The sequence below is a fragment of the Sander vitreus genome, chromosome 24, assembly GCF_031162955.1.
Source record: "Sander vitreus isolate 19-12246 chromosome 24, sanVit1, whole genome shotgun sequence".
In the NCBI taxonomy this organism is placed as follows: domain Eukaryota; kingdom Metazoa; phylum Chordata; class Actinopteri; order Perciformes; family Percidae; genus Sander; species Sander vitreus.
In genome coordinates this window covers 9,528,035-9,548,546 of record NC_135878.1, presented here as the reverse complement: position 1 = coordinate 9,548,546, position 20,512 = coordinate 9,528,035, and the positions used below count along the sequence as shown (strand labels likewise).

General features: G+C 42.8%; 1 protein-coding gene across 1 annotated transcript in view; it reads right to left on the bottom strand.

Moving 5' to 3' along the window:
* LOC144512715 (Krueppel-like factor 7) overlaps positions 1-367 on the bottom strand; it is a 31,785-nt gene extending 31,418 nt beyond the window's left edge. The window contains exon 1 of the mRNA XM_078243594.1: positions 26-367. Within this exon, the coding sequence (XP_078099720.1) occupies positions 26-205 (180 nt within the window). The 5' untranslated portion in view covers positions 206-367. The remainder of the gene's footprint in view (positions 1-25) is intronic.
* Positions 368-20,512: the final 20,145 nt, after the last annotated feature.

Below are 20,512 nucleotides of genomic sequence, written 5' to 3'. Positions count from 1 at the left end.
GCTAGGATCGAAAGTTGAGACATACCTGCTGCCAGTTTTCTTCCAGCGACGGCATGGCAGAGAAGTAGCCGGTGTCGTGAACGAGCTGAAGTTCCTGAAAGATACTGTGGTTCGCTAAGACATCCATGCTGACGCTCGGTGATGGAAAACAAGAATGATCCACACGAAATATGCCTCCTTTCTTGGCTGTCTCAGACCTCTGCATCCACTTCTTTCATATTAGTCCATAAGAGGAGATTAATTGTTCAGTGTAGCGGCTGGAAATGTGGCGATTAGGGTCCCTGTACCTGCGCGCATTATCGGACTCGGTGCGTAAAAGAGACAGGGGGTGATGGAGGCTCCATGCGTATCCGTGTTGCCAAACTAGACACTGAGAGGGAGCCAAAAGAGAGGAGGGGCTTGGTAAACGAAGGGGCGTTGTTTAGTTTGTCAATCAACTCCCCTGAGCGTCCATTTAAGGCGAATGGGCGTTTGAGGAGTCATTCGAGCCGTGGGGGAGCGTCGGAGAGGCGGGGTTAGGCAGATTTAGCGTGCGGGATTGGCTCCGGTGCCACGTCATTCAAGCCAAACATGGGCTCGATAGGTGAGCTATTTATGGATGGGTATATTAGATTTGGAAGAAGGTCTGAAAGGCTAGTCTGAGAGGAGAAGCCGTGGTGTAAACATCATGTGCTCACAAACAGGAGCTGGAAACAGTATTACTAGGCTGCTATATTGTTCCACAGTGTAAATATTAAATTAAAATGAGATGCAGGATGCGGCTGTAGGAAAAATACATCCCTGTATAGGGACTCCGTGCTTTAATGAGTTTATCATAAACCTATCATATTTAATGATATTTAATCTCCTATAATATCTCCATAATGCTGTTGCTGTGTTCCTGCTGAGACTGCATTATTGAATAGTGTCTGTATACTATATCCATAATAAGATTTAGTGTGTTTATTATATATTTGTAAAGCCATATTAGCGCTATAATCCAATAGAGACTCACAAGTTGTTCACTAGGGTTAAACGTTAAAAGTCATATAAAATGTATTTGACAGGCAAGAGGCTTATTACACTGATCCACATTGATAAAAATCAGCCTCCGCACTCCTTTTATGCAACTCCTGCTGTAAGTAAAAGAGGGGTGAAAAAAAGTCTACTGTGTGTGTGTGTGTGTGTGTGTGTGTGTGTGTGTGTGTAATGATAGATAAGTAGCCAAATCTTCCTTGATACGTCTTGTTTGGTGGTGTGAATAATGCCGTTCGGCCCGTGTAAGCCATCAAAATTGTACACTTCCATGCAGGCTCAATAGTATTCTCTCTGTCTCACACACACACACACACACACACACACACACACACACACAAGAGTGTTGTAGAGGCCTGTAATCTCATTACAGTGCGAGGGGAAGGCTGGCCAAGGGCCCCGGCTACACGATTTACACATGGCATTTTGGGAGAGAGAGCTCAGCTCAGACGGACGATGAAGCTCCCTCTGACATTTATCCATTTGACACAACTCACTCTGACTCTCTCTCCTTCTCCTGCTTCTTGTTCCTGCCTCTTTCTGTCTCTCGTTGTCTATTTTTTTCCTGCCCCTCGCTCTTTAAGTCTGCCCCTTTTATTTCTCATCTCTCTGATACCATTCCTCTCTTTCTGCCACTCCCCATCCATCCCTCACTACTTCCCCATAATCCTGTACCACGCTCTGTATTTTACTATTGTGTTTTGAGCAAGAATGGAAAGATTACAGAAAGATTTGACAGAAGGAAAACATACGACAGATACATAAATGCAGCGGTCGGACAGCTGACAAAAAAAACCCCAGAGAGAAAACAACAATCTAGCACAGCTATGGCCCTGTTCACACCTGGCATTAACATGCATCCTTGGTGATCCAATCACAAGTGGACAGCTCAGGTGTGACCGGTGTGAATGCATCCAAGACGCATTGAGATCCAATCACTCAGACCAAATTCGGAAGTGGTCTGAAAGCGCATAAGGCCACATTCTTTTTGCAGTGTGTACGCAAATGCATCCTGGGCTAACACTGAAGGATCGCTTACTTAACTGACATCCTTTTGCATAAGCAGAAGCACAGCATTCTCAAATTGCGTAAGCTTGGCTTTGTCTACGACGTCTAAAAATTTTGATTTTCGTCAAACATCTTGAGCGATCTGGTTTGCCTTGAACACACAAAGGAACAGACCCAGTCTGTATTGTTTTGATTTTCTTCTTTTTTTTTTTCTGTCAGACTAGTAGTGGGAAGTGCATTGCTGCCTCCCGTTGGTTAAAGGCAACATCGCATTTGGTCTTCGCGGAAATGATGTACGTGTTGATATGCACATAGAGCAAGGGAAGTGAGATCTGATCACAAGTGGTTACTCGAGACGCATTCTAATGCCAGGCGTGAACAGACGTATTTAGAGCTTTCCACTTGTGATCGGATCTTCGAAGACGCATGTTAATACCAGGTGTGAACAGGGCCTGTGTACAGTTTAGCCGATCTCCACATGGCTGACTGTAGTGTAAAAATATTAAACAGATAAATCCTTATCCTTTTTTTTTGTTGCGGCATTGTTTATGTGGCTCGTTGGAGTAGAGCCAACGAAAATCAGTTACAACAAATTGTTTCAACAATGGTGAAAATTGTTCCATGTGACAAAGTCAGTATTCGTAAGCAGTGGCTTATTTTTGATGAGCTGAGCTTTTAAAGAAACATGTTAATATCACAACACAATACCAGGAATCATAACACTGACTAGTTGGGGGTCCACAAGGATATCCTGTAGCTTTGGGGTTTGGACTGATGCTCATCATGTAACAAAAAAAAACAAAGAACGAAACAGCTGAAGCACACAGAACAAGTTTATTATCAGTTCATAATTGTATTTAGAGGTTGTACCAGAATAGGTTTACGTGGTTTAATTTTCAGAAAACACCATATACAGTATTTGTTGTACTGCACATTGCTGCTGCTCCTCTTTTCACCCTGTGTGTTGAGCTCTCCGTTTTAGCTACAGAGTGAGACATCTTACTTCTGTACCATCTTTGTTGCGAGTCGCACATGCGCAGTATTATAACGTGTGTTACAAAGTGACGCACGTTCGTCACGGAAGTAAAGGCTGGACTACAATAAAGCTGTTTGGAGCAGTTTGTGAACAGTGTTTTCTGTTGGAGATGATAAGTCCCTTTGGGGTGGACTTTGGGCTTTTTCACTTTGTAAACCTATAACGTATACAAAAAAAAGCTGGAGCTGCTACCCCCGCTACCCGACCCCGGATAAGCGGATGAAGATGGATGGAAGATGGATGGATGGTGTACAAAAAGATATATAACACAATAAAGGAAAGGGGAAAAGCCAAAAAGCATTTTTTTCATATTTTATTCTTTACTGCACTTTAAGTTTACATTCCACAGGTTTGCATTGCCATGATTTGCACACTAGAGTGCACATGAAAGTTCATTAGGGTTATGTGCAAAAATGTGTTCATGGAGAACTACTGCTGACATACTTTACATCCCAAACAGTACTTCAAGCTGTAATCTGTGACTCAGTGCACATTCAAACGATAGCAAAAATGATGGAAAACAGGGTAATTTAACCGTGATTTTAGTAACAGTAAGGTCAAAAGTCCAAAAGTCTCCCAGTGCAACCCCACCGCCCTCTACGAAATGTTGTCTAGCCATAACAAAAGTCCACATTTCCACTTCCAGAAGTTCCATTTCCAGGGTCGTAAAATGTTCAACATATAAAGCTGTATTATCTTCTCCATCTGTGTAGAGCAATGTGACCAAAGGACCTACAAATATAACTGACATTATTTATTGTTTGTAGCAGTGTACAAATGTCACAGCACAATATGAACCAACTAACTGAATAATACGGTAAGAGATAAAATATCAACTATAAAGTATGCCTACACAACATTAAATATTATTATGGTCACTATGAACTTTATTTTGGAGTTTAAGACACTTTATATGTTATATGTTGAGCAATAATGTGGGTAGTTTATGTTTTCACTTTGTGGCATAATATTCCTATTTAAATTAATCTTAATCTTTTTATTTCATCAGCTGGTCTTAAAGATCACACTCGTTTCAAGGAAATCCGTGAAAACTGTGAAACTGCAGTCATTTCACACTCATTTGAGGTTGCTGAAATAGTTTGTTTTGCAGTGTACCACCCGTTTGGCATCACCGGGAAATGGCAAAACTGAAAGCCTCGTCATAGTGGCCCCTTCCTCCTCCTCCTCCTCCTCCTCCTCAGCCCAAAGCCCATGCATATCATAGATAAAAAATAAGTGCTCACCATTATCCGTGGGCACACAGCGTTATATTGTGGATGCTGACATTGCTCTTACCTGGCAGTTGGTGCTTTTACTATATTAATAATGGAGCAGGCTCCATCCATCATGGGGATATGAGGCTGCTAATCATGTCAGTTCCCTGCATATTCACTCCTTTCATCCAAAGAGGAGGAGAGGTAGCGGGGAGAGAGGCAGAAGAAGACAGAGGGGAAAGGAGGGAAAGTAAGAGAGTGACGGTGAGAAGCAGAGGTAAACAAAGAGAGGGGAAATGAGAGAGAAAACGAGGGGAAGAGAGGAGGAAAGAGAGGGATGCAAGGGGACAATATCAATGTGCTGAACACATGACAGATGCCCTTGGCCTTTTGCAGAATGGCTTCCCTTTTGGCAGGAGTTAACCAGTGTATTTAAACAGGACAAGACAAATGGGACCTCTACCCCCCCTGCTCACTGAACCAGCCCATTTCTATTCCAACTCACAGCCTTCCCCCATGTGGGAATGCTAATGTGGTTAGCTGACATTGGCAGGGTTAAAAAAACGTCATACATTAATAGTAATAACTTTACTGTAACTGTTCCTGATGGGCATGATTGAAGGGAGTTTTTCCAGCATTGGTGCTGCTTGTTGCTGTGAAAACATAAAAAAGTCTGAGTTTTATAAGCTTGGTTTCTATCTAAAGAAAAAAAGGAAAACTAGGATGTTAACCAAAGCTGTTTCACTTGTTTTGAGAAGAAGAGAAGATCATTCTACTTTACCATAATACAATTGAGTATCCCAAAAACAAGTCAATTTGCATTGAAAAGAGAACCTGATTTTTGCAGCGACACAATCTCCCAGCTCGCCTCTATCCATTAGTCTCCTGCAACAGAGGGACCTTGAGTGGCGGCGCTTTGCTTTGCTTCATTTTGTCTCATTTGGCGTAATATGACATCCACATGCTCTGATGTGTCTGAACATAACATTTACACAAATATGGCACATTTTCTTTTCAGTTTAAATTGCTTCAGCAGAATATGATGGTAACCTTTGTGTTTACAGGAAATAAGGATGTACAAATGCTCCTCCAACATCTGTCCTCGAGCATGCCGTTTGCCCGGCCATCAGCAAGGAAAAGGGAATTTGCTCGTGATTGATGGGCCTGGTTAAATAACGATAAGATTTTGAAAACGTGGCCATATGTCTGCCGTATGCACTGTCTCTTTTGGCTCGGAGCCCGGATGCAGAACATCTTCAATATCCTGACGTCTTCTTCATGCTGTTCTTCCATAGGGGGGAGAGCAGTGGGTTAGGAGTTAGGATAGAGGTGGAGGTGGGGCGAGGAGGGGATGGGTTTCAGAGCGACAGGCCGACTGAGAAAAGCGATAATGAGCGCTCGGGGCTGTCTGGGGTGCAAACTGCTTCCTGCGCGAGATAGCTGCAAGGGACGGGAATGGAAAAGGGAGGGGGGTGGGGGGGGGGAGCAAAGGGTGCCAGAAAAAGTGTCCTCTTAGCTGGGTGATGTTTGATGCAGCGCTGCTGCTTCCTACCCTGGGAAGAGCGAGCGGAAACACAGCCAGTGAGGAGGCCATGAGGGGCAGCTGTTAAGTGCCAATTAGTGACGATGAGTGGGAGACGGAAATACCCATTTGCACACACTCTCCTGCAAGGAGGCAGGGAGGAGTAGTCAAAAAGTGAAACAAATAGGGCCTAATCCCTGTCAGTTTTCACAGAGTCGCTCTCCTTCTCACCCTCTATCTCCCCCTCCCGCCTGTTAGGTAACGTCACATCAGTGTCGGCTGAAAATGTGGGTTATGATTCACTGTTCCATTTAGTTCTGTCTCCGTCTGGTCTCTTCTGAAGGCCACTGAATGCAAGGTTTTGTAAGAGCTTGTCACATTATGTCCAAAGAACAATGCCTCGTGTCAGACGTCCAATTAGTGCGCAAATTCCCTCACATATTTGGTCCATGACACAGAAAATGATAAGGTAGGATGGGCAAAATGGGGCCACTAAAAATGCTGTTTTCAGTTATAAAGCTTGAAGGGAGGCTTTAGCAGTGTGTGCGTGGGTGTGCCTATTCTTTGCTCATGTTTGTGTGTATCTGTTGGTGTATATTTGCATGTGTGTGTACACCCCCCATCTATACCTTCCGTGTGGGTCACAGTGTTTGGGTTATGCCTACTTGGTCAGGGAGAACTTGGGTTAAAATTGGACTAGATGAAGATGAGAAGAGAATAGAATGTTCTGAATAATAATAAAGTATGTGTGTTTTAGGAGGTGACTTGGCATGAAACAGGAGGTCATGAATAACACACCTCTTCTGCAGGGAGCTGTGGCAGGGGTAGCTATAGTGAAGCTCCTGACCTTGTTTGCAGCACATATTTACATTATCTGAATTTAGCACCTACAGGTGCACACACCGACTCCATCTGTGTCACAGAAACATAATCAAGCTGCATGGTTTTCTATCCTTTGTTCACATGAAACTGTACATCAGTCCAAATTACCTTGATCGATTTATAATGGTTTCGAATGTGAAAGCATCATTCGTCATCAGGGTCACCGACAATGAATGAGTCTTTTCATGTCCGAGCTCCCAGTCAATCTTGTTTCTATGCACGCCGCACATCTGATGCCTCAGTGATTTCCCCCGGCTGCCGCCTCAGATCTGCCCGTGCCATACTGTGTTTTGTATATTCATGTGTGTACCTTCCTATCTTAATCCTAGCTATTACTCGCATGGCTGGCCATGTCAAGGGGAGATTTGCTCACTCACAGCGAATGGGCCAATATTGACAGCACGCCCACCGCATCAGCGATCAGTGTAAGGGCTTAGCGAGCACTAGATTCACAGGTTCGAAGCTAAATTCAATGAGGAGGGCGGTGTGTCGGAAAACAATGCTCAGGGGGAATCTCTGCAAATGCTAAATGTGACTCTGTCAGGAGTAATCATTTATGTACAGTCTTTGTCCTACTGCCCCTAATGCATTGTATTGTTATTTTCCTAGTTTTAGGCCTATTTGCTTACATGCCAAAATTTATATTTTACATATAATATGTCATATTTGTCATTTTTCAGGTAGCCAAAATATTTTGGCTCAACATTGGCCTAAATCCGAAATGCCTTGTTACAAGGCTAATATCACATCTTCCCTTTTTGATGTCATTTTTCTTTTGTTATTCAGCACTTAGGTTTTATGGATGTGCACACTCAAGCCTATTTATATATGACGCCCCACAATCAGCTCAAGTGTGCTAGTCTGAGTCCAGGTCCTGTCACTGGCCCAAGCTGACCCGATTGCTGTTAACTGGAGTTGATTGTCAGCCAAAATCATTCCAAAAAACCCCTTTGCCAAATCCTAATTTTGGTCAGAACACAGCCGAGTGTGCCGACATTCAGCCACAGTTGGCCCGACTGTCTAGATTTGAGTTAAAGTTGAACTAACCCTTAATGTTAGATTTACAATTTAGTCATTTTAAATTGAAAATGTCAAGTAAAAAGTCTTAAAGAAGGGTTAGAGGATCATTCCACACTAACCCTTATTTTCCATTGGTCATGTCTGCGCTGCGTTCCGGAGGCGCCACGACCCCCGAGGGCAATCGCTGCCATTCAAGTCAATGCTTCACCAGGCGCGTCCCAGAAGCATGCATGAAGCGGCTCTATTCTTAGGTGGATGCTCTGATTGGTTGATGACATTGGCCATAGATCTGCAGCTTAGTGCTACATCACGTCTTAACCCACACAGACTGCTTTAGATGAGCTGCAGTCCAAATTGACCAGTACTGACAACTGTCAGGGGGTCAACCAGTGTTTTTATGGAATACATTTGATTATTGGGAAAACCAAGTTCCTGTAGTAAGTTCAAGCCCTCTTATATCTTAATTTTAAGTGGAAGATAACAGTCCTTAACATGCAAGAGCTGGGTCCATATGCCAATAATCAACTGTGCTAAAGTGTACTTGAGCAAGACAAACCCTTCCTGCTCTGTAACTAACGCCTTCGACCCAGTCCAGATGAACAACTCATTCCCCATGAAATGGATTTTTGTCTTGATGTGATTCAGTCCTGTTTGAGTTTAGGTTAGTTCATTTGAGTTCATTTGAACTCAGTTTACTTTTCCCTTTCTCCACAGATCAGCTCAATTCAATAAGGTTGGCAAAAACTCTCACTGTCGTTTATCAAACAGTGCAGCGGCGTCTGGAGCAGCAGCTGGCCCAAACCCCGACGGATCTATCCCATATAGAGGTCAAAAGTTGACACGAAGCTGACTCCCCTTTCATCCCGCAAAACCGGGAGCTTCTCGTTATATTTTCCAGAGGCATGTCACCACTTCAAAGGTGTTAGCGAAATGATTTGCAGACGAAAGCGTCGCCGCTCCTCTCTCTTGGCTGGTTCACAGTTGTCGCTGTCGCACTTTGTTTTGCTTAAATGAAATGATTGAGTCCTGGCTCTGTGACGCTGTTTCAAGGAAAACCAGCCTCACATCATTGCCGGTGACATTAGCAGGTGACAGCAGCAGCCACAGAGCCACCGATGTGCTGAGGTTCAAAGCGCCTTTTCTACATAAACAGATGAGACGAAGAGAAAGTCAGAGAGAGACGGAAAGAGAGCGTAAAGTAATAGTTGGTTTAAAGATGATCACATGAGTCCAGATTTTTGCTCCAAAATAAAATTAAACCGACAAATTTGGCAATTTCTCTTACACAATAAAACTAGTGTTTTAGACCATATGTTTGATTTTGTGCTTGTAATCAAAGCTCTTTAGCCTTACAGTAAATCTTTTTACATCAGAACTTACAAAAGAGCATCACACATTTAACGGTGTTTTGTAATACACTAGTTTAAAGCTCTGGATGCGGAGATCAATACTGTATAAAAAAAAACATGTAGGGTTGCATTTCCTCTGTACTTCTCCAATCCCCCAAGTGCAGAGGCCATGTAGTCAGATACTGTAAATTCCCTTAAGACTATCGATTCAGGTTGCAGGTCTTAGAGTCCAGCGCTTCAACAACAGAGCAAACTGACCTCAGGTCAGGCAGTAAAGTAAAGCCAACGCTGCTAAGTTGGACCATAAAGTGCTCTAAATAGTCATATTCATAGACAAGATGTGTTGTGGTAATTTGATTTGCTGCAGAACAACAGCATGAAGGACTGGGGAGCGGGTGAAGCCGTATGACGGTCATATGATAGTGAGGTTGCATTCAAATAGTAACCCTTTGGCTTTTTGCTGTGGTGAACACTGGGTCCTTTGTGTGACATAGCAAAGAGGAGGGGCGACTGACACATTTGGGTGTTTACTGCTACAACTTTGCAGAGGAGTGAAGAAAATATAGATACACACAAACACAACGAGTACAAAATGAGAAATGTGGGCTTTTTTGAAAAAGGTCAAGGCCCATTCTCAACTGCATCAACTCATTTGATTAAAGCAGCTTTCATCCGATGGGCAAACTCTTCTGATGTCTCACTGAATGACGAGGAGAACGTGACGCTGACACCGATGCAATGAATCCGTCACGGGTTTTTGGGTTGATCCGGCATCACCGTACAAACAGTAAACAAACTCCTTGTTCTAAGAGCGGGGCGTTTATTTGTTTAGCAGAAAAAGCGCTCCCCATTAGCGTTTAAATTGCTGTCGGAAATTGAGGCAGTCCACATTAACAACCTCATCCTCCTATGCTTATCCTGTGCATAATGCTCCCGGCGTAAGCGTGCCTTGTCATTACAACCCTTTCTGCTCCATTATTTCAACACCAAATCACCAAATCCCCCTTTTCTTCGCCCCCACCCCCCCAAACTGCTCTAAAATGAGCTTGCTTTGCCAGGCCGGCAGCTAGCCAGACCAATCATCCATCTGCAATAATAGAAATCTTCTGGCTGATGATAGACTGAGGCAATCACTGGGCTGGCTGAGTGGGCTCTTCAGTCTGGCCTCTCCACCCCTGCTGCTAGTTGATAGCAGGGGGAGGCTGGCACGGGTATCTGGTAGGTAGGCCTCCGAGCACCCGGGCTGGCTGGCTGGCTGGCTGGCTGGCTGGCTGGCTGGCTGGCAGACTGAATGGATACACATGGAGGTTAAAGGGTACGGCGAGAAAGAAAAAAACAATAATACAAAAACTAGAAACAAAATATTCAGGGCTGAGGGGATGGGGCACAATATGTTTATCATTTAAAGGGACAACTTGATTTTGGGAACTTTGCTATTTTCTCACAGTACTCACCAGACAATTTTACTTTTTTAAGTTTTTTTTTTTAAGAATTTAAGATTAGCATACATAGCTCCAAAACTACAAATTGTAAGGACTCATAAGAGATTGGTCGAAATGTAATTAGCCGAGAACCAATGACTTTTAATCCCAGTATGTTCCAAATACACTACAGCCTAATGCAGCTCAATCGCATATTTTGTTGTTCACATGAGAAAATTTCTGTGCAGGCATAAAGAAAGATTTCATCATTGCTACTCTTCCCCTACAAGTATTTTTTTTCCATGACTGTTCGACAGGATGGCCGTACGGCTGGATAGCCATCCAACACCCATGGCTTCTTTAGATTCCACCCTTCTACTCTTTCATCCTCTCATTATTTCTCTCTCCACCATTCCTGCCTCTCGCCACGTCTCGGCTCCCTCTCAACGCCCCAAGCAAAGCTCTATCCCTCAATCATCCTGCACGTCCCCAGCTCTCCACACCTCCACTTCGACCCTGCTCCATCCCTCCATCCATCCTTCCACCTCTCCATGGCGTTCATCTGCATGGAGAGCGTCTCACTCTGCCCAGGCTAATTGCCTCTAATTAGAGTCATTCAGGAGGGGTTAATCAAGGATGACTTACGCAGACTATGACTGGTGGGGGAAGGAATCGGAGGCAACAGACAGCCTATGTGCCACGCCGGCAGGCACATATCTCTCCTCCCAACGCGGCCTGGGGACTTGGCATAGATAAATGTGTTTAAATCTTCGCCACGAAATGATGTTTTAGGACATGTGCTCCTGGAGAACATCCACCCACTATACTTCTGTTAAAAGATTTGTCTGAAAAACTTTGTTTTACGTGGGGAAAATGATAAGCGTGAAGCTCTACTTTTTTTCAAGAACATTGTTGAAATGAAGCAGATCCTTTCATTACCATAAAAATATGGGATTTGCATCCACCATATTATTCCCTTCCTTTCTCTCCTTCACCTGTTAAAAAAAAAACAATTGAGGATTGTCACGTTTCTACCCAGATATATACTTTTGTAAATGAGGTGGGTTTGTGAAAAGGTGAGAAACATCTGTTATTGCCTCATCTGTGCTCACTTGACAGCTGGACGCGTTTCTCAGAGACAATCAAAATGCTGAAGTTATTGTTGGCTGAGGACTCAAAGACAAGTAAGCAATCATTTGGTTAATTGCAGATTTCTAGATAGAGGTTAATACTGGACTAAAGTTAGTTGAAAAGATGACTTTTTTTTCACTTTTAGGTTACATCTTACTGTTGATTCAATCGCATTTGAATGGTCATATTAAAATGTGAAGCAGGTCCAATCTACACTTTGAAATACCGTCATTAAAATGCTGTTGAAACAGTTATTATAATGTAATTTAGACGTCCTGTGTACTAACACACAGTCCTGTTTTAACCTAGATGTTTTTTGTTTTTTTATCTCCAAATCCCCAAAATCAGGATTAGCGGGTGGCCAATAAACCAGGATGTGTACAGATATTCAATAAATATATGAGTAGAGTTAATCCTGGAAATGACAGATGCATGTTTGCGGTTATTAAAATGTGGCTTTTACTGTAAAACTAGTCTTGCTTGACCAGACCATCCTCCAAGGCGCTGCGGAGGAAGGTCTGGCTAGTCCACACAGCATTCCGGGAGAAAAACGTGCTCTGGTTTATTGGCATTTCTTTAAACCAATCACAATCGTCATGGGCGGCGCTAAGCTCTGCACGGAGTGGCTGCGAAATAGCCTCGGGAAGGAACTTGTTTTGGTGGAACGTGTACCTTCAAAAGTTGTCATGCGAGAGAAAACTCCGATTGGACAGATAGTCTAGCTAGCTGTCTGGATTCACCCTGCAGAGATCTGAGGAGCAGTTAACCATAGTCCTCACAAATCCACCGGAGTTTAAAATTCCAACACAAAGAAAGCGGAAGGAAACGGACATCGGCGATCCAGAAAGTGGAACTTCGAGGATATAGACTTCTGACATCAGGAGGAAGGAGAGGTTCTGTGGATTCACAGGTAACCGGACCAGGTGTGCCAGCTGATTGCTAAGTGGCATCAGTTAGGCTTATATGATGTCACAGGACTATGTGAGACTGTACTATATTGGACTGTACAATTTATTGCATTGATGTATGTGGATCCATAAGGCAAGACACTACAGGCAAAAACATCATTTTTCAATTTTGAGGTTTTGGGCTATTTTGCTTCTATAATATGTCTTCTTTCAGACTGGTGGAAAAAAAAACATCCAAAATACACACGTAGGTATTTATTTTACTACAGGTCTACTATTTTTGTCTGTAGATTTCTCCTAAATTCACCAAAAGTTAGCATTGGATAATGCCTCATTTGCATATCTACACATAACATTTGAGAAAACTTGTAATACAAAAAAGAATTGTCTTAATGTAAGTAATCATCTGGGGGTTTCATGGTGATATCTGTTAGTTAAAATGTATTACCCTCTTCACTTGTGTCAAAATACATGTATGGAATATTACTGTACATTTAAAGGCCATTTTCTCACAATGAGTTTTTCTCAGAGCCTCAGTTAGCACTACACCAAACTTCAGTCACATGCAGTTTCATTCCTATCTAGTATAGTATAGTTATCTATATTATGAAGGTTTTATACTGAGGGATTTGTTCATATATCATTCCTAGCCTCATTTATATAACATTTTATACTTAAAAATGTGGCAAAAATAGATTTTTTTTTCATGGCGATTGACGGTATTTTCTGATTTATTGAGTAATTAAACCATTGACTCTAATATGTCAACAAAATGAAACAACAATTTTGATTTTGGCTTTACCCAATGTTTAGATTTCTGTTCTGAAAATGTATGCAATTAGTACATGTTCAGAAAGATAATGCCACATTTGCATATGTAAACATAACATTTCAGAAAACTTGTAATGCAAACAATTATTATCTTATTGTAAGTAATCAACTGGGGAAGTTTCATGGTGATATCTATTAGTTCAAATATTTTCCCTGTTCACCTGTAGTGTCTACCCTTAAAAGCGCTGCACACCCACGGATGTTTTTAGTTATCTTGGTTTATACATATATTATATATAATATATTATTATTATTATCATTAGCAGGGAAAACGGCCCGACAGGGAAGACATTTTCACACAAAAAAAGCACAGGTGTAAATAATACAATTCTTTACTGGGATACTTGAATACAACAGAGCCATTGTTAATGTTATTAGTAGCACCTGTGCTATATGGGACAAGTCAAAATGATCATATTACTGTTTATAAGGTCATCAAAGCCAAGGGCTAGAGCGAGTAGATTAGTCAATTAGTCATTGGTAAGAAAAAGAACTGGCGACAATTTGGATAACTATTTGCTGCATTTCTTCATCATACTGTACATATAAGCTAAATATCTGGAGAACAATCTGGAGACATCACTTTGGGCTGTGGCCACTTCAGCTGACACACTTCTCCTGATGATGGTTTTAGCCTCTATCATTGGAGTAACAGAAACGTAAACATTGAATCATCTTTTATTTAATTTTGAAGAAAGGAGTCTCACATATGCATCGACATGATAGACTGAAGAATAACAAGAACAAGAAGAAAAAGAACAAGAGATACTTTTATTTTTCCCCAAGGGGAAATTACATTTTACATACACACGTGCACAAGCATAATACTATACATACAGATAATACACAAGACATATAGACTGAGCATATGCTAATGCAACAGCTGCACCCATTTTCATATTGCAAAAGTGTTTTCAGTTTTTTGCAGGTCTATGAAATTACTACCTGACATATTTCTAAGCTGTCTCACTCACACTCTTCATAGCAGTGTGGTATGCACAATGCAATATCACAGGTCTCTTTATTGCTTTCCCCTGTTCTTATATAAAGAGACCTGTGGTAATTATTTAGGAGGGCTGTACTGTACTGAGACCCTTCTGGGACTGGGAACATTATTGCTGGGCCTCACACACACACACACACACACACACACACACACACACACACACACACACACACACACACACACACACACACACTCACTCACTGGCATACTGGACAGAGAGTAATGGCCCAACCCTTGGTGGTAATGGCTTCTGTTTCAGCATATGAGTGTGTGTGTGTGTGCACGGTGGCATACATGTATTCATCTGAGCATGCTCCTACCAAGTCTATTTGATGTGACTAGTCCATTAGATTTTCAATGGGCTCCTACACCATAATCCTGAATACACTGAGGTGTTTTTTTTTCTTCCAATGGGCTCTTCATTGGAACTGCCCCACAGTACAGATTGCTCCTGTCACTGTTGAAGCAGACAAATCCCCCCTCATATCCTCTGCATATGGGATGGGATTGTCTCGTTATGGCCCTGTTACATTCCCCCATGGCAACATTAGCCAGCAGCTGTAAAAAGACTATTAGGTTCCAAATCATTCTGGACCAAAGACGACGAGGCTGAGTGTAGTTAGCGAGGGGTGATAGGAGAGAGAAAAGAAGAGATAAAGTAAGAGAGCAGAGGATTAGGTGGTGTTTTAGAGGGCTCGTTGTCAGACCGCCAGCATAGCTCCACATGCACACATGAACTCTCACACACATACACACACACACACACACACACACACACACACACACACATATATATATATATACATATGCACACTCACACACTGCAGCAACGTAGCCATCCTAATCCACCGCAGCCAATCAATAGGCACTTGACAGGTACTGAAATACAATATAGAGAACAGCACTAGGCTGCTGGTTCTTCTGCTCACTTTAAACTGCAGTTTGACAACTGAGGAGGGAAGCAGGGGGAGATGCATTTGGAGATGTCTCGATTGGCTCTGACACAGGGCTCCTACAGGGGAGCAGAACATTTGTCTACACACACACACACACACACACACACACACGCACACGCACACGCACATGCGCACACGCACACAAGCATGCACGCACGCATGCACGCACGCACGCACACTGAACAATCTCTGCTATTTTTTGTCCATTATTGATTCCTAAAATGTTTATCAAAAATAAAAAAAGGTTATTACTAAACCTTTTTGAAGGATTTTTCTTGGATCAAGTGTCATTGTGTCCTTTTTTATTTAGAACTACTGTTTGAATGTAGACTTTTTTTTTTTTTCAATTTGCTCACATTGAGAATGCATTGTATAAGGCTGTGCCATCTGACCTATAGGCATTTTGACTTGTCGTAAAATAGGAAGGGCACAGGTATTATTACTAACATTAATCTCAGCTCTATGTCCCAGTAAGCCATGACAGCGTGAAAGTGAGACAGCATGCACAATACCAGGACCCTGGTGAATTCAGTTTATTAATTGAATTATTTACACCTGTTGGTTTTGTCCTACTGTGACATGTCCAAATGTCATCCATGAAAAATGCTTATTACATGCCCTGCTGCCCTATTCGTGAGCTTTTTGTTCTCTTAGCTAACTCAAAAAGGAGAAAACTAGCAGGCCATTCTGAATGGATAATCATGGCACCAACCCACATGAAAAGTATTTGCAGTATGTACGAAAGCATGTTTGCTAACTTTGTAAGTATGTTGGTTTGCCCCGCGAGTGACAATGAATCAACATACCTTTTTCACGGCACAAACGATTGCTCAGTTTCCATCAGGTGCTCCACCTGAGTAGAATACAGTGGTTTCTAATGTTGCTGTGCTTTTCCTGCTATGACAAGCCATTACACAACGTAGGTTAGGATCAGGCTGATCTGAATCCCTGCAAACAAATGACATTTCAAATCTGTTCGAAACTTGATTTTTTTTAATGAAAAAGTGACCGTATTATTTCAAGGTACTGACACCCAATTCTAGAAAATGCAAGTTTTTAAGTGGAAATGGGTTAAAATGATTTGACTGCTCTGGCAGATTCTTCATTGAAGACATTTAGGACTCAGTAAGCTTTTTTGTTATGTTTGTTTCTTTTCGCATGGCACACACAGGTCAAAATATATCCACACACACCTGTGGAGGCACCTGGTTACCACAAATTGAGTTTTTGGAAGGGAAGAAAGGAAGGAAGAAAGAAAGCATCCTTAATTGTTTTTTCCACCCTTTCTTTCCCTCTGTCTTCTGTGGCAGATGAGGATCCGGTGCTAATGTCTCTCTTCCATCACGCTCCTCTCCAGCTGCAAAACACTGATTGGAGCTGGAACCGCCTCATGATTGCACTCTCTTATTGGGAGCAAAAACAACAACAAAGAAATAAAGAAAGAAAAAAATGTCCTCATTTAATTCTGCCTATCTCTTCTTCCCCATCTTCTAGTGTTTTGCGAAGTGGAAATTGGAAACGCCCCGCAAATGCGTCTGGGAGCCATCCCAAACCGAATCGTGGTGCCATTACCCCGATGGGTGAAGCACAGCGGGGCTGAAAAATCTCCGTCTTGCTCTCTCTCGCTCAATGATTGTCTCATCAGCAGGAGTAATTTGGGTTACTGGTTATCACGTCATTTCTGATGCCGACGAGGGGAGAAACGGGGAGAGACGTAATTACTTCTCTCGGCAGACGAAGAACAGATGAGGAATTGGGGAGTAATTAATAACTGGCTGGTAGCCTACTGGAGTAGATGCTACCTCCCGGCAACGAGACAGACTTTACTCACTGTGAGAAACGAGTGGGCACATACTCCGCTAGCAGCCTGATGGATCAGCAACAGGCATTTCAAAGAGAGAGAGAAAGAAAAAGGAATGAGATAGCAAGGTAAGAGTGAAGCAGGCGGGGGATGGAGCAGAGGAAAGAAGATGAGACGGAGGAGTGATAGGAGCTGAGGAGTGAAGATGGGGGATGAAGTGCCCTCTGCTTTAGCACACCGGAGAGGCAGTAGAAATGAAATGAGAGAGGATAGTGGCACACAGGTAAGGAGGAAAGGCAGAGGAGAGGAGGAAAAAGATGCTAAGCTAGTCGAGTGCACGCATTAACCAAAAGTGTAAAGTCTTCACTTTTGATAAGAATCTGTCAAATGGACCTTTTCTGAGTCACTTTCCAGCTCGTGTGGAATAAATCAAGAATATATTACAAAAGTATACACTTCTCATTTTCTTACTGACCGTTTTCATTTCCTCACCTATGTTTGAATAATGTTTGGCTCTTCCGTTCCCATCTCCGTCGTGCATAGATTATTCGGTGAAGCTCCCTGGCAACAGCATTCACGATGCTGCCAGAGCTTCCTATCTTATCTTCTCCATCTGAGGCGTGTCGCTTCAGCCTTGACAACACATTAGCCTGCACTTTGCTGTCGCACATGCCTCTCTCTGTTTTCCTCTCTTTCTCAGGACTTTTATTAAAAATCCACTTCACCCCGCCTTCTCTCTCCCTTCCGCGCCGATGTGGAAGTTTGTTCAGCTTCCCATTTTCATTCTGCACCACTTCCTCCTCTCCGTCTCCCCTTCTGTTTAATAAGAACTTGGCGGCAGCGGCGGGCGGCACCGTGTCTGGTGTCGGATGCCAGGAATGGAGCGAGATGATCGGCGCTTGTCAAAATACAATCTGGAGGCTTAGGTGAAGTCAACAACATGAAAGACGGTATCTGAACGGAGAAGAAGAAGGCCCCCGCCGATGATGTTTACCTGTCTGTCTGGGGGTGGAACACACAAAAACACACACACACACACACACACACACACACACACACACACACACACACACACACACACACACACACACGTAAATACACACATGCAGTGATGCTTATCTACCCAACAAGAGCGCAAACACAAACCGATAGCTATCGAGAACAATCGCATGCAATAAAGTACACAGTGGACATGCATATCCATTTAGCACATATGTGAACACACACACACACACACACACACACACACACACACACACACACACACACACACACACACCACGGCTGACCATTTGTACAGGAGCTGAGTGACTCTACTTTAGTGATGAATGTTGTGTCCATAGCTGCACTCTAATATTTAAAAACATGCATGCATAAAGGCTTATAGGACCAGAGCAGATAAAGCCATAGTCAGACAAAGGCAGAGTGAAAGGTAAATGAGTTTGAGTGCACAGATGAGGCTTGCATTGTTACAGGCCAGTACCAATCAATCATACTCATCAGTGTTTCTGAGAGGGTTTATTAACAATTCAGGAAGCAGACGGCCCCCATAATGACCATTAGCTGATTCTGCTCTATCGCGCCGAGTCTGTCTCTATCTACATCTACATTTCCTACCTCGCTCTTTTTATTCTCCTGCTTATGCTGCAGTTTTTAGCCTCCATTCTTTCCGCCTCTTTCCGGAAGACTTTTCTGTAGATCAGGGCGTTTATAGTCTGGATCAACGGAAGTACATTTGCAGGATAAAACCTGACATCCGGCGCAATGTCAGGCTTTGCCTCTCTGCTTCTGCTCTGTGTGTGTTGCCGTTCTCAAAATCCCTTCGTTTCGGGAAACAACAACCATCGAGCTAGCAAGCTACACGCTTTTTTTTTTAAGATTTAGTTTTGGGGCATTTTAGGTCTTTATTTGATAGGACAGCTGAAGATATGAAGGGGTAGAGAGAGGGGGGAATGACATGCAGCAAAGGGCCGCAGAATGGAACCTGCGGCCGCTGCGGCAAGGACTGAGCCTCTGTACATTGGGCGCACGCTCAGACAGGTGAACTACCAAGGCGCCTAGAAAATGGCTTGAAAAGTTTTGAAGAAAATGTGGATTGTGCAATAAGGCAGGCTTGCTTGGATCTCTGGGGGAAATATAAAAGTGCAAAAAATATGTTTACGGCATTTCACAGAGCCAAATACGTTAAACCATGTATCCAGCTTATTAAATAGCTCACGTTACTGTATTGTGTGAACAGTTAACTTCGTTTAATATTTTATGTGACGTTTTTTCTTTTGCGGGATGCAAATGTTCCACCAAAACAAGTTCCTTCCCGGGAAGAGCCAACGTTGCTACGTCCAGAACTCAGCGATCGATTTAAAGAAATGCAAATGCAAACAACCCTGACCGTTTTTTTCTTCCTTTCCTTTTTTTCTCCAATCCTAGAATGTATCTGTGGTGTAGCCAGACGTTACTCCACAAAGTGAAAACTAGGGCTGTCCTAAATGGGAGTTGATGGAGCATGTACGATCCTTTCTTTTTAATCCTGCGCTGCATTATTTTCACACACATTAAATACATCCTTTGGCCGTTCTTTTCTTTTTTTTGTTGCTACAATTTTATTGTATCTGAGGAAAACCATTTAGAGATAATGCCTGAATGATCAAGTTGCTATGTCATTTCAGTCAATCTCACCAACTTGTTTACTTACACTCACGGAAACACTGATTTCATCTGCAAACACAAATCTTTTTGCAGGTATCTTTTTTCCGCCATTTAGCCAGTGTTCTCCTATGGGTCACAAAGATGATGCCAGGGGTGGTTGCTAAGCAATTTGTGACGCAGCTGACTGCAAAGCCTGTAATAGTTAAGCAGGTGAGGGGTTCAGGAGCATTGCTGAGAATACAGTCCATTGGGTAAGAGGAGGTCGCTCTGTGTTTGTTTCTCTATGCCTCCTCCTCATGTATCCTCTATCTGTTGACAACACCTGTGGAAAGCAGTTGGATGGGTAGCAGGGTTCTTTGCATCGTACACACAGGCAAAGGGGGGCTGGTTAAACCCGCTGGGGTTACTGGGATGTTTCACACCATGACAACAGTCAGAGGCCCCAGTGCTGATGCAACTGCACACACGGGACACGGAGACGGGGAAGAAAGCACTGAAAGGTGTTTGCATGTGTTAGTAGCTGTGTACTTGTCTGTTTCTGTGTGTGCGCGTATAGGTGAGAACGTGCATCTGTTTAAGGAGACGAATAGGTGGTGTCCTCATGCGATGTTAGGAGTGTCGTTCCAAGAGATAGAAGAATGTATGTATGATGTTTAAATGCAAAGAAGGTGCAAGACAAAAGGAGTATAAGGAGATTTAATAATTAAAAAAAGTAGCATGTGTTGAAAAAAGCCATCAATTTAGTGATACGTGAATATACAGCTTTA